General features: G+C 39.1%; 1 protein-coding gene across 1 annotated transcript in view; it reads right to left on the bottom strand.

Moving 5' to 3' along the window:
* The window catches only part of LOC117496996, a 31,273-nt gene extending 18,563 nt beyond the window's left edge, over positions 1-12,710 (bottom strand). Inside the window, exons 1-13 of the mRNA XM_034148878.1 lie at positions 12,588-12,710; positions 11,337-11,542; positions 11,071-11,208; positions 10,448-10,586; positions 9,701-10,355; positions 9,207-9,348; positions 8,938-9,081; positions 8,774-8,845; positions 8,591-8,649; positions 8,185-8,375; positions 7,530-7,930; positions 7,010-7,109; positions 6,077-6,272 (exon numbers count right to left, since the gene is read on the bottom strand). Coding sequence (XP_034004769.1) covers positions 6,077-6,272; positions 7,010-7,109; positions 7,530-7,930; positions 8,185-8,375; positions 8,591-8,649; positions 8,774-8,845; positions 8,938-9,081; positions 9,207-9,348; positions 9,701-10,355; positions 10,448-10,586; positions 11,071-11,208; positions 11,337-11,542; positions 12,588-12,704 — 2,560 coding nt within the window. The 5' untranslated portion in view covers positions 12,705-12,710. The remainder of the gene's footprint in view (positions 1-6,076; positions 6,273-7,009; positions 7,110-7,529; positions 7,931-8,184; positions 8,376-8,590; positions 8,650-8,773; positions 8,846-8,937; positions 9,082-9,206; positions 9,349-9,700; positions 10,356-10,447; positions 10,587-11,070; positions 11,209-11,336; positions 11,543-12,587) is intronic.
* Positions 12,711-13,115: the final 405 nt, after the last annotated feature.

Below are 13,115 nucleotides of genomic sequence, written 5' to 3' on the forward strand. Positions count from 1 at the left end.
TATATAGCACCTTTCAACACAAGGCAATTCAAAGTGCTTTACGAAAACCACACCATGTTCACACACACACACCTACACTACTGATCTTACTGACTAACACACCTCAATGTGGTAGCTCCTTTAGTTTGCTGATTTCATAATAATACATATCTTTCTTTATATTCCTTTTCCACACTCTTTATTTGTATATCTACAAATAAACAGTAGATGTTTTTCATAAAACCATATAGTGCTTCACATAATAAAATATACAACGTCTGTAGCCTGATATTATATGCTTTAGGAGCTGTAGGTGTGTGTTGTACAGTGTGTAGGTGTGTGTTGTACAGGTTTGTGTTGTACAGCGTGTAGGTGTGTGTTGTACAGTGTGTAGGTGGGTGTGGTGTGTGAGGTGCGTAATTTAATTTCCCCATTGCAGCAACCAGAGAGAGGTGAGGGAAATATATCCAGTATCAATGAAAGCCAATTTGAAATATGTTCGCAATTATAAGAGCAATGTGTATACCAGATCTTGTAAATACTGGACAAACTATACGAGTAGTTTAGGAGTTATTTGTCACATGGAAATCGTCAAAAATGATACATTCTGCATTAGCCTACAAGCTCCCAGCTAATTGGCATCACATTGGATATGCGCTTGACTTATCCTGAATTTGAATTTTTCCGATCAACTCGCTAGGAGGAGTTCGTAAAAGTTCGCAAAAAATGCAGGAAAAACGCTTTTTTTTTTTAAATGGCCAACTTCCTGGGGGCGGGGCTAAAGGAAGCCAATTTGAAAAATGTCTGCAATTCCATGAGGAATGTCTGTGCCAAATTTCATGAATATCGGAGAAACTGTATGCGACTACCACACATTAAAACAGCTACTGAGCTGTTTTAATAAAACAAATCCAGCCCCCTATTGACCAGGATGAAAATGCTTTGGTATGCCTATTTTCCAAGACAAACTGAACATATCCACCAACATGTGTGATAATTGGATACATCGTTGATAAGTTATGAGTATTTCGTTTTGATTAATGGCGGCCATGTTTTTTTACTGACCTTGCACATTTCTTATGGATACATATGTGACCCCCCGCTGATGATGTATGACAAATGTGGTGTTGATAGACAAAAAATAGAGATTTAGATAAATATTTAACTGTTTCTAGCATTATGCTAATTAACACAACATCTAAGTAGGCGGAGCTTAGGGGCTCTTGAGGATTTTTTGTAGAGCAGCTCCAGCCGGAAATGTCAGGTCAATCGGACTTAGGGTGCGCACTTCAGAATTTTTCAAATATTTGATTTTCATTGGGGGTGCTAGACAGCCAGCGTTTAACTTTTGAGCAATTTCAATGCATTTTTCTTTTTTCTTTTCGGACCTGACGTCCGTGCAAATTTCACAACTTTCCGAGCATTGGAAACTTTCACCCAACAGGGAGGAGTTCATCACGGCCCAGGAAGGAGACTAAACTCTTTCTTAATGCCCACTGCTCATCGTTCTCTGGTGCTGTCATTTGCTCATGACAATCCATGGTCAGGTCACATGGGGGTTAGATAGAGTACTCAGACACTTATTTTCCACCAGGACTCAGGTCTGTTGTTGTTTGTCAAGTTACTAGCAAACCAAATCAAGTGATTAAAAACATTACCATTACCTTTTGTTGTTTGAGTCCCCAACCCTCTGTAATAATCTACCTCAACCAGTCAAATTGACCAAATATTTTGACTGTTTTAAGCTGTTTTTTCAAACCCATCTTTACAGCCACAGCCAAGTCACATAATAAATCTGGTGAGGCTGCTTTATGGTTCTTAACTCTGAGTTTCATCTCCATTGCTTCAGAAGTATCCATCACATTCATTACTTAATGATTACTGCAGTTTTTAACATTTGACAGGTTGCTGTACGACTTCTAAAACTTTTCATTTAATTTGTTCCGTTCATGGTATGCAAATCTTAAAGTATAATAATCGTTAACAAAACATGTCTCTATAAACACACCATTGACCGAAAAGGAGCAGGAAGAAGAAAAAAAACATTATATTACCTGCCCCTTTCTAAAAAAAAAAAGGGAAAACTAGAAATAGATGGTCTGTCACAGGCAAACATAACAGTATCTTAGGATAATAAGAGAAACACAAAAAAATACTTATTTCCCACTACAGAAAACAACACCAAAACATCACATGTACAAGGAAAAGTGTAACACCCTCATCTGAGTCCTACTACTGAGCATTACTAATAATGTCTGTAACTCAACAATGTATTTGAGTTTCAAGAGTCCTGACTTAAAAAACAGTCTGTTGGTGTGTTCTCTTGAATCAGCTTTATGTATTATTCTTACTGCCCTTTTCTGTAATATTGACAATGGCTTTATGTTGCTCATAATACGTGTTGCCCCACACTTCTATACAGTAAATACAAAATTGAAAAATTAGTGAACAGTATAACATTCTCAATGCCTTGTAATCTAGCAAATACTTTGCCTTGTTTAGAACAGAAATATTCCTAGACACTTTCGTTTTAACATGTGCTTTTTGTGATTTCCATGTCAGGTTATCATCCAGTGTCACACCTAAAAATTGAAATTCAGAAACCCTTTCAATAATACTCCATCAATGAACAATTAAATGTTTTCATCTTTTTTTCTATTAGCAAAAACCATAAACTTAGTTTTATTCAAATTTAGGGTTAACTTATTTTCATCAAACCATCTTTTAAGTTTGACCATTTCATATCCAATACACTTTGCTAAAATGTTTAAATCGTCTCCTGAACTAAAACAATTTGTGTCGTCTGCAAACAACACAAATTGCAATAATTTTGACGTTTCACATATGTCATTTAATGTACAAAATAAAAAGTTTAGGCCCTAAAGCCGAGCCCTGTGGGACACCACATTCTATGTTCATATACTCAGATGTACTACCAGCAAATTGTACATATTGTTGTCTGTTATCTAATAACTTTTTAACCAATCTAGAACTACTCCTCTTACACCATATGTATGCCATTTTGAAATTAATAGGTTATGGTATATGGCAGGGGTCGATCGCAAAGGTAGTGTGGGTAGATCACATGGCATTGGAAAAAAAAATAACAAACATTTTTTTTCCTTTTTTTTAAAGTTAGCCTATCATCCATCCTTACTATGGCATTTGCCACTTGATTGACGTACAGGTAAGCCAGTCTGAGTTGTATTCTGCCATACAGGTTCATGCAGTTATGAGGGGGCCTCACCTCCTCATCTGGGGCCTCATTTATAAAGGGATATACGCTCAAAAAATGGCGTACGCCAGTTTCTACGCAATGTTTGCGATTTATAAAATACTAACTTGACGGGAAAATGTGCGGTCCTCCACGCAAACTCTGACCCATGCGTACACACTAAGCACAAAAACGGGAGGGACGAGAAACTGCGACACCGTTGGCAGAAGGAAGAATGGAGAGAAATGGAGAGTAGGAAGTGCCATACTCCCTTCCCTCGCCGGTACGCAATGTTTTGTGAATCGGAAAATGTCGGAACATTTCTGTACCTATTTTTTTGCTTTGGACTACGTAAGCAACCTTCCCACGTGAATCCTACGCAAGGTGTTATAAATGAGGCCCCTGAAGCGAAAATGCGGCGCACTATTATGCGCTTACGCGGCGCAATTATTGTAAGTGCGCCACAGTTTATCCGCCGTTCAGTCCCCCCCCCCCGGCGCTCGCGACACAGATTGGGCAGGGGCGGCCCTGTAGGTAGATCATTTGGGCTTGGTCATTTTAAAAGTAGCTCCCAAGCTGAAAAAGTGTGGGCACCCCTGGTCTATGGTGTCAAATGCCTTTTTTAAGTCAATAAATACAACTATTGTGTATTTCTTTCTTTCTATAGCTGTTGTAATAATAAAGCTAAAGCTGTAGATTGATTTTTCCTAAATCCATACGACTCTCACTCAACAACTCATTTTCTTCAATAAAATGATCACATATTTGGACCAACAATTATTCAAGAACCTTGGAAAATTGTGAAAGCAAGGACACTGGTTTGTAGTTGGTAAATTGGCTTTTGTCCCCTGTTTTAAAAAGTGGGATAACTTTAGCTATTTTCATGCTATCTGGAAAAATACCTGTCTGAAATGAAAGATTAAAGATATAGCTTAGCGTTTTAATTATGCAGTCAATAGTCGTCTTCACTATTGTCATGTCGATCCCATGACTATCAGTCGAAGTCTTATTTTTGCATTTGTCTACAATGGATCTCATTTCAATTTTGTTTATCTCTTTCAGAAACATTGACTGCAACACTTTACTGCCCCCAATTCCGCCACCTTCTTTTTGCCCATCGTTTTGTTTTGAAATACTCTTTGCAAGATTAGGTCCGACATTTACAAAAAAATAGTTAAATTCATGTACCACTTCATTCATGTTTTTTACAACCTTATTTGTGTCATTAATGAAGTTACTGGGCAGGCCAGTGGATACAGATTTATTTCATACATAATGAGGTTCAGTAAAGAAACATTTACTTTTGACCGACTTAAAACCAGATTATCCAAGATGTGTGTGTTTATGTGCAGAAGAAAAAGATAAGTTGAACAAATAAGTTGAACAAAAGCAAAAAGAAGATTTAAGAGAATATGTTTTTATTGAGACATTGAGCATAAATGACTTGAGGTTAAGGCTGAAAATGTAATTTTAGCATTTAGCATTATTATGATTGGGCGGCACACATTTCAATCAAGTTTTAAATCATAATGGAGTACATGAAAGAACAATCACTTGTAAAGCCATATGGGATTAAACAGTAAACAGTGGTTAATACCACAATTAAAACCACTTCTAACCCATAAGGCAGGAAAAATAAATGGATAATCTCAACTAGCTGCTTTTTTTAGTTTTCAAAAGAGGCCAACGGTTGGTATTTGATCTTTAATGCTTTTAGTTTGTACAGGGCCACTGCACTGATCATGCCAATGGCTGCAAGCAGACATCCAACGATGAACACCAGGTTCAGATTCATGGGGGTCCCTGGAGGAAAAGAGAAGCATAATTGAAATGTCAACATTCGGCTGTCCACAGAAACAACCAATCGTGAAGAAAAACTCAGATCATGTCAGTTACTGTGCTTATTAGGTATTTTACAATATTATATATCATATGTTTTTATGTCATATATTGCCAAAGTGCTTTTATGTAACTTTCAACAATATGTTAAACCAAAAGGAGAACTATGCTAACTACTGTAAAATGATTTAATTAAGTTTAACAATTTTTACCAAGTTGTGTTTATTAATCTATGCATGTTTAAATAAAAATGCTTGAATGGTGATTTTCATATGAATAGATGTGTAATAGATTACATTTCAATGGCAACGTTGATTGCCTCTGTTAAATCCCCAGTGTTTTAAGCAAGTTGAAGCAGTTGCAACTTTACTTGTATTGGTTACTCACATAATCATATTACTAGCCTATTATATAGATGAACACATCACAGTAAATACATTTATTTTACTACCCTTTATATACCTGTACATGTTAAAGTATATACAATGAATTATACTAACTGCATACCTGTACACATGTGTTTTACCACATGTATTTAAGCTGATAATCCATTATATATGTACATACTGCACAACATATTCACATCACCACCTATTTACATTACAATTTAGAATACATGCTCCCTCTTAGCAACATAAATAACCATGATAATGTAAAATATAATTATTTCGCTGATGATCTCCATTTCACCAGAAAACCCCAGTTCTTTAAATGCAATTCTAATTTAGGAGTAGATGTGTAGGCCAGGTGTAGTAAATGGAGTAGATGTAGAAGTGTAATCCAAACAAGTTGTACTGTACGTTTATGAAGTCCAAAAAACATGATAAAAACACACGGAGCAAAGTATCTAGATACGCTGTGAGTAGTCAGCTGTATGGTGGCATAGGAGTCTGCCAGTGTCAGTGCAGTCTCTTTTCCTAAGTCCTGATGAATCCTCTTTCAAATATTTCCTCAAGGAAAAGTGGTTAGGAAAAGACATAGGACCTGATTTTCACTTTTCAACCGTAGCCTCAAAGTAGGCAGGTGTTCTGATGGAAAACGTACCTGGGCTCCCGGTGCTCTCCGCTGATCTCTTCAAACGCAGAGGACCCTGGGAAATGAAGTGCCTGGCGCTCTGAGTGATAGCCTCTCTCTTGCGGTGATGATGATGCCCAGTAAGGGGGGAGTTGATGCACCCCTGTGAGCACCTGGTGCCGCTGCTCCCTGCCTCACACATCAGCACTGAACAGCTGATGTACACCTGAACGCAACACAACACACTGTCATTACATCAGCAGATATACAGACTTCTCTCAGAATAGCAGAGCTGTATTACTGGTGTCATTTCCTGGTTGCTGCGTGGGGTCTGCGAGACAGCGAGACAGCGAGACAGCGAGACAGCGAGACAGCACGAAACTCATCCTGAACTCAGCCTGAGCACACACAAACACTCACAGCCGAAGTAAAAACAATGTGTGGCTTGATATTGAGTAAGAAAAAGGTTGATAAACGCTGTGAGAATGGGTCTGCGGAGAGCATTTCTCCGCGATCCCAACTCGTCTATTACCAGCGTTCAGGGAGCTCTATGCAAGTCAATGGGACTCCCTGTTAGTTGATAATTGACGCTAAAGGTCCCCCCACTGCGTTTGATAGTGACGCCAAGGGATCCTGCTGTGTGAGGAGCTGCGCGGATTGGTCCAAATGGACCAATTGGTTTATTTGGATATGGTCACGTACCCAGGAAGAAAAAAATGGAAAAAGAAAAATCTCCAACGAGGCGTTCTGGGGCAGCATAGACAGGTATTTTCTGTGTTAGAGTTTTACTCGCTACAGGGTGTACTTTGAGGGGTTGTGACTTTGCAGACCGTTTACATGCATAAAACGCTACATAACACACAAGGGGACAGATAATAACCGGAAAAGCATGACATGGGATCTTTAAGTAAAAGATCAGAGAGGTTCCTCCACCAGAGTATAACCTCATATTTAATTCTTCACCTGGTCGTGCAAGCCGATGAACTGGAAGGCCTCCATGCTGAACCTGAACTCTCTGGGGTTGGCCTTCGGATGCACTTGAACCGTTTGATCAACAGTACACCTAACAGCAAAACAAAAAAAAAGATGTAAGAAATAATGCGTCTCTCTCCATGCGTCACAAACAGTAATAAATGTGGTGTCTGATGTATTAAAAGGAAATTTTCACACACAAATAGCCACATTTCATCCTTTAAGTGTATTTTTAGATACCTTTTTCAACCTTTTTCGAAACATACTATGAAAGCAAAGTAGACCAAAAACAATGCATACCATGCATCGTTTTTATTATTTTGAATTAATAAAAGGACTGCAGATGGATGTGTTTGCCTGATTAATTCCCATATAAATCCACTGCCTACAAACATCTCAGTCACACCTACGGGCAGTTTAGTTACACACCTCTCTTATGAAAGAAAACCAATGCAATGGTAAATATATGCATTGGTAAAGATATGCCACTAGATGGCGTGCTCATGCCTACCCATTCTCGATGATGGAGTATGTTGGCCAGTAGTTGGGGGTGTCATACGGCGCCGCGCTGCAGGACTCCACAAACAGCTGGGTGTTGTTGACGGTAGATTTGGCCTCTATCTGCATGTAGATCCTGTTCGTCACATCGTACTCAAGAGGGTACAGCGCTGGATCAACCATTTTTCTATATTGGCTGTCTGGGTAGAACTCAAACTCATAGGTGAACTTTCCGAAGCCTTTATCCCACACCACAACATTCCTCCTGTGTGATGTGAAGCCCTGCGACACGTTCCCACGTTTGGGGTACTGGCAGTAGAACTGGACCTCCAGCAGGTGGTTCCTGGTGATCAGGTCGTGTACGCTGTCCACCGTGGTGATTTCATTTTTGAAAACCAAGTTTTCCTCATCTTCCTGCAGAGTTAAAGGGGACATATTGTGTTCAAGTTCATACATGTTTTTGGGGTTTCTACTAAAACATGTTTTCATGCTTTAATGTCAAACGTGTAATTTTACTGTCTTTTATTTCTTAAGACCAAGTCTCGAAAAAACCCTATGGCCCTCATGGCGTTTCCCCTCTAATTGTTCAATCATCAAACTCCTAATAAAAAGCAACAATAGTTTAGAGAAAAACCCGGCGGGTGATGAAACAGATGCCCGATTGTTACCTCAATCTGAGTGCCGCAGGCGTTGAGGGGTACGACCGCGATGATGTGCGAGCTGTTGGAGTTCGTCTGCAGGTTGCAGGCTGTGTTGCTGGGGTCATTGAGGCGTAAATGATCCTCATGAAGTCCAGGGAGAGAAGATCTGGTAACCTCTACCGTCATTGAGGACTCATGGCAGGTCACATGGGATTCAACTAGAGCAAGAGATAAATAGTTTACAAAATAAATACACATTAGATTAATGGTTCTAGTCTACAGGTGGCAGTTGTTTTGTTTAAGATTCTACCCAAACACATCAGCTTTGCAAAAGTCGATGAAGCCACTAATGGAATTTAGCATTTTGGTTCAAATATAATAAAAGTTGTAGTTCTACTATGAAATGTTGACGTTAAACAAAAATCGTTCTTACTTAGTCTTTTACCGATGTTCACCAGAACGCACCTCATCTCGGACTGATAGATTCCGGACCTGAAAAGCATCAGTGAAGATTTATCTAGAATCATTTTTCTTTTGTTAGGGAGGCATTTGCTTCTGACTGTAGTATTTAAATCCTAATTTGTTATTTTGATTAAAAAATTAAACTGTTACATACTGTGGAGATTCGGGGACGTGGACATGGTCCTGGTGATAGGTTTTGGCTGGGGGGGGGATGGTAGAGGTGGGACTGTAAAATGTGTGAAAAGTTAAATCAGTATTACACACACACACATGCATACTAAATGTATCAAATAGAATATGAATTTAAGGCTCACTCACTCGATTACTGATTCAACAGCAAAGCAGATTGGGTAATGATCCCCCACATCATCAGGGCCAGGCGTCCACCTAATGACAAAGTCTCCACGTGTGCTTCTGTGCTTTCTGATATTCAGTGGCCCACTGATGATGATATCATGTAGTCTGTGTGAAAACAAAAGAAAGAAACCAGATATTTCCTCCTTATCGCTGAAGTTTTCTCACTAGCAGAAATGCTGATAATGTTCTGACGCCACAAGGCAATACTCATCACGTTGATTCTCACTTACGTTGCATGTGAAGCTTTTGCTCGTACTCTGATCTCCACTTCTTTGTTGACCTCTGCATTGATATGTTGTCCATTTTCAGGTGTTGGGTGCACAAACGTTGGCAAGTAGAGTCCATCAACACATGAGGGAGCAGGTGGGTCCACTGCAGTTAAAAAAAACCACTTTTTAATTGTCTTTGGCTCAAATGTCAAAGCTGTCACAGCAGATTATATTAATTAACTGTCAAAGGCGAAATATCTGCAGCTTTAGGTTATATGTTTTTTTGTATTTCTTTCCTGATATTTTGGGCGGAATAGGGTTAGGGTTAGGGTTTTCAGAAAAACTAAATAGTCTTTATACAGGTTTAGAACATGTACCTTCTTCTTAGTACAGGACGTTGCAAATTAAGTTGTCACTAGAGCTGCAAGAAGTGCATGACATTCTACACCCATTGAAGGCAGTGCTTTGCTGTGAGTATGGATTTAATCATTTAGGACAAGTAAAACCTGACTCACCAAGAAAGGAGAATTGCAAAGGCAGTTTACTGAGAGGAGGCGTGGTGCCATGCATGGGCCGGTTGTCTTTGGTGGTTGGAGATGTATGCAGCCGCGGTTTGGTTGTGGTGGGTGGGAGTGAGGCTGATGTCAGACGTGGGGTTGGTGTGGTAGTAGTATGATGATGCCACCACCATGGGGTTGGGGTTGGCGCTTCAGTCGTGGTTGTTGCTGAAGTTGCACGATGAAGCCACCACCATGGGGTTGTGTTTGGCACTTCAGTTGTGGTTGGTGCTGGAGTTGGATTATGATGCCACCACCATGGGGTTGGGGTTGGCACTTCAGTCGTGGTTGGTGCTGGAGTCGCATGATGAAGCCACCACCAGGGGGTTGTGTTTGGCACTTCAGTTGTGGTTGGTGCTGAAGTTGGATTATGATGCCACCACCATGGGGTTGTGTTTGGCGTTGCAGTCGTGGTTGATGCTGAAGTCGTGGTGGGGTATGTATGGTTCAAGGCTCGTTTATGCCTCATGGGAATCAGTGGAGCCTTGTATGATTGGGTTCCATCGGTGTAGGACAGAGAGATGGGCCTTTGCGGAAAGTCCTCCACCACCAACTCAAATCCAAAAACACTTGGGTCGGTGTTGGCAATGTTGTAATGTAAGGAGCAAGAACCCTAACAATGTAAACATTCAGACATTTAGTGAGGCAAAGGCTCAGTCAGGTATTGGACAATGTATAAGGAAATGTATTTGTTCTTTTACAAACCTGATCCAAGACAAAGCCTGAAGGTTGGTTACATCCACTGCACTCTATATTTCTGATATTTCCATATCTGCAGCGAACTGTGTCGCCATCAGGGTCGAAGGACATCAGCTTGTAGGTCCGTGGGCAGTTCTGGGGAACTCTTGAAAGGACACATTAAGAAGAGTGAGGAACACTGTTCTGCCCATAATCCCATACACAAAAGGATTAAATCATTAGTTATAACTGCACATGTGAGTAGATAGACAAATAAAAGAAGTAATATAAAGACAGTGAATTTTTTGACTGTAATCAATTATAAGATACAATTAAATAGTGTTTTTTATTGGTTTGGTTGAATTCTTTTTTGTTCTGTCTTCTTGGAAAGATTGAAAGAAAGTCATATTACATGAGCTACAAGCACATATGTAGTCAAAGTACGGATTTTCTGAATTGTTCCAATGTCATTTGTGATTTCTTTAGACATACTGTTGGAAAACAATCCCATTGATTCTGGTATTTATGGACTTTCAAGGGTAACGTCCACAGTGTCTTCTTTTACTGCCATTGGGGGGAACTAAAAAGGTTATTCAACAACATAATAAAAGGTTAGACAAAACCTTTCATGCTTACTTCAGGGAACTTACCGTAGGAAAGGTAGAATGGCAATGTCTGGGGATCTGTTTGGTTTGCCAGTGTCAGATCTTGTTCCCAAATCTACTTGAGTTAGAAGTCTCCAACCTGAAACTCTGTTTCGTGTTCTGGTCCAACAACAGCTACTTGCCCTGATAGGTGTGGAAACAAAACTCTTGAAATACTGCATCTTACAGCTGCCTCTTGTTATGTTTGCAATGCAATTCTGGAGACGCCACAAATATAACATTAGCATGATTTGAGTCAAGAAAAAGCTCACCTCATCTGGAAAGGTTTGTCAGTTGCGACTTTTCTTTGTTGAACTGTTTCTGTTTCACACCATTGTCTGTTAAATTGCGGTGCATTGGTGCTCCTGTCAATTGTGCCTCTCTGTTGATTAGTGACAAAGCCACAGTTGTTGTTGTAACAGCTCCAGGAATGGGAATACTGACACCCATCATAGGTCGCCCTGTTTCGAAAGTCCACCTTTGAAAAGAACATATATATAGTTAGATGCTTTACTGAAGTTAACTTTTTTAATTAACATTTAGTCTATTTTGTAAAAATAAAAAGTAAAATAATTATACAATACTGCCAATTTTAAGAAAGGCATGTATCTTTTTGAATCACTGTACTTTCTGAAAGTCTTTCTGCCTTAGTCAAATAAAGCATACGTAAAAAAAGGAAAACCAATAATGTTGCAATATGCTTAAGTCACTTATTGGTTCTTGAGAATTGTAAAAGGCAATGAAATCCCTAATCATAACAGAGAAAGTATAAAATACACATCAGAAAAAGGTAAAGAGGATAACCAGCACCGACTAAACTACAGTTGAAAGATCCATTACAATTTAAAGTAATCGTCAGATATCTAGTCAGATACTAGAATTACACTTTCTGGAACCCATTCCTTTTTTTTTGGCAAATGGGAAATTCCACAGCATTCTTCATTTAACGTGATAAATCGTGCAATCTTTCTTGATATGTGAACAAAAGTACATTTTTGTTTAGAAATCTGAAAAAAATGTTTCATTTTTTTCTCAGAATTCAGACTTTTTAGAATGTTCCACAGAGCTCTGAATTTATTTCTGAGTTTTTTCTCCGAATTCAGATTTTTTCTCCAGATGTCGATTTTTTTCTCAGAATTCTGACTTTCATATTTGAAAAAATTCACTTTTGGTCAGATCTAAATAAAATCACAATCACCCTAATCTTCCTCCGAAAAGGTATCATAGATTTAATAAATAACGTAAGTGGTGTAAAATGTCTTTATTCTACCAAAAAATGTGATTACTCAAATCGATTACGCATCTTTTTGATGAACTCAACGACCTCCAAAAAATGAAAATCAAGATGAACATTTTGAAAACATAGTTGCAGGAAAAAATAAGGTTAAATATATTAGACGAAATTGTCATATTCTACAAGCACAATCAGAGTAATCAAACCCAAATAAAATAACAACGGCAATAGTATGAATACATTAGTTAATTGTTAACTGATGCATGGGTTTAAAAGTAGTTTCTCTCACCCTAAATGTTCCGTCAGGGTTTCTTCCTTTGTAGCTGAAGGACACGGTTCCCCCGTAGTGATGTGCTGCAGACGCCAGTGAGACCAGCTGAAGCAGGAGCAGCAGAGCGGTGGCCATCTTTTCCCGAATTCACCTCTCTCTCTCCAAGTATCTGCTGCTCCCATCCACCTGCAGCATCCTTTTATACACACCTGGCCATGGCCCCTCCTGCCAAGTTATGAAATCGATCTTTAGGAAGAAGCCGGCTGCAAAACTGGTTCCACAACATTTGACAATGCCTTAATTAAAACGCCCACAACTACAACAAAACTTTTCTTGAAAATAATGTTTGCTGGCAGCATGTGGACCTATTGTTGTATTTGCGAATGCAAAGGAATTGAAACCATGAGCAAAACTATTGTTGTATAAGAGTGCTTTAAACTGACATTGTTGCATTAAATGTACTGAATGCAGGGAAAATGTCAAAATAAGTTGGTATGCAGTCAAAATAATTGCAAATGTTATTTTTCTGGCCGCCCTTTTACCATT

This window comes from Trematomus bernacchii, unplaced genomic scaffold (genome assembly GCF_902827165.1).
Source record: "Trematomus bernacchii unplaced genomic scaffold, fTreBer1.1, whole genome shotgun sequence".
Taxonomy (NCBI): Eukaryota; Metazoa; Chordata; class Actinopteri; order Perciformes; family Nototheniidae; genus Trematomus; species Trematomus bernacchii.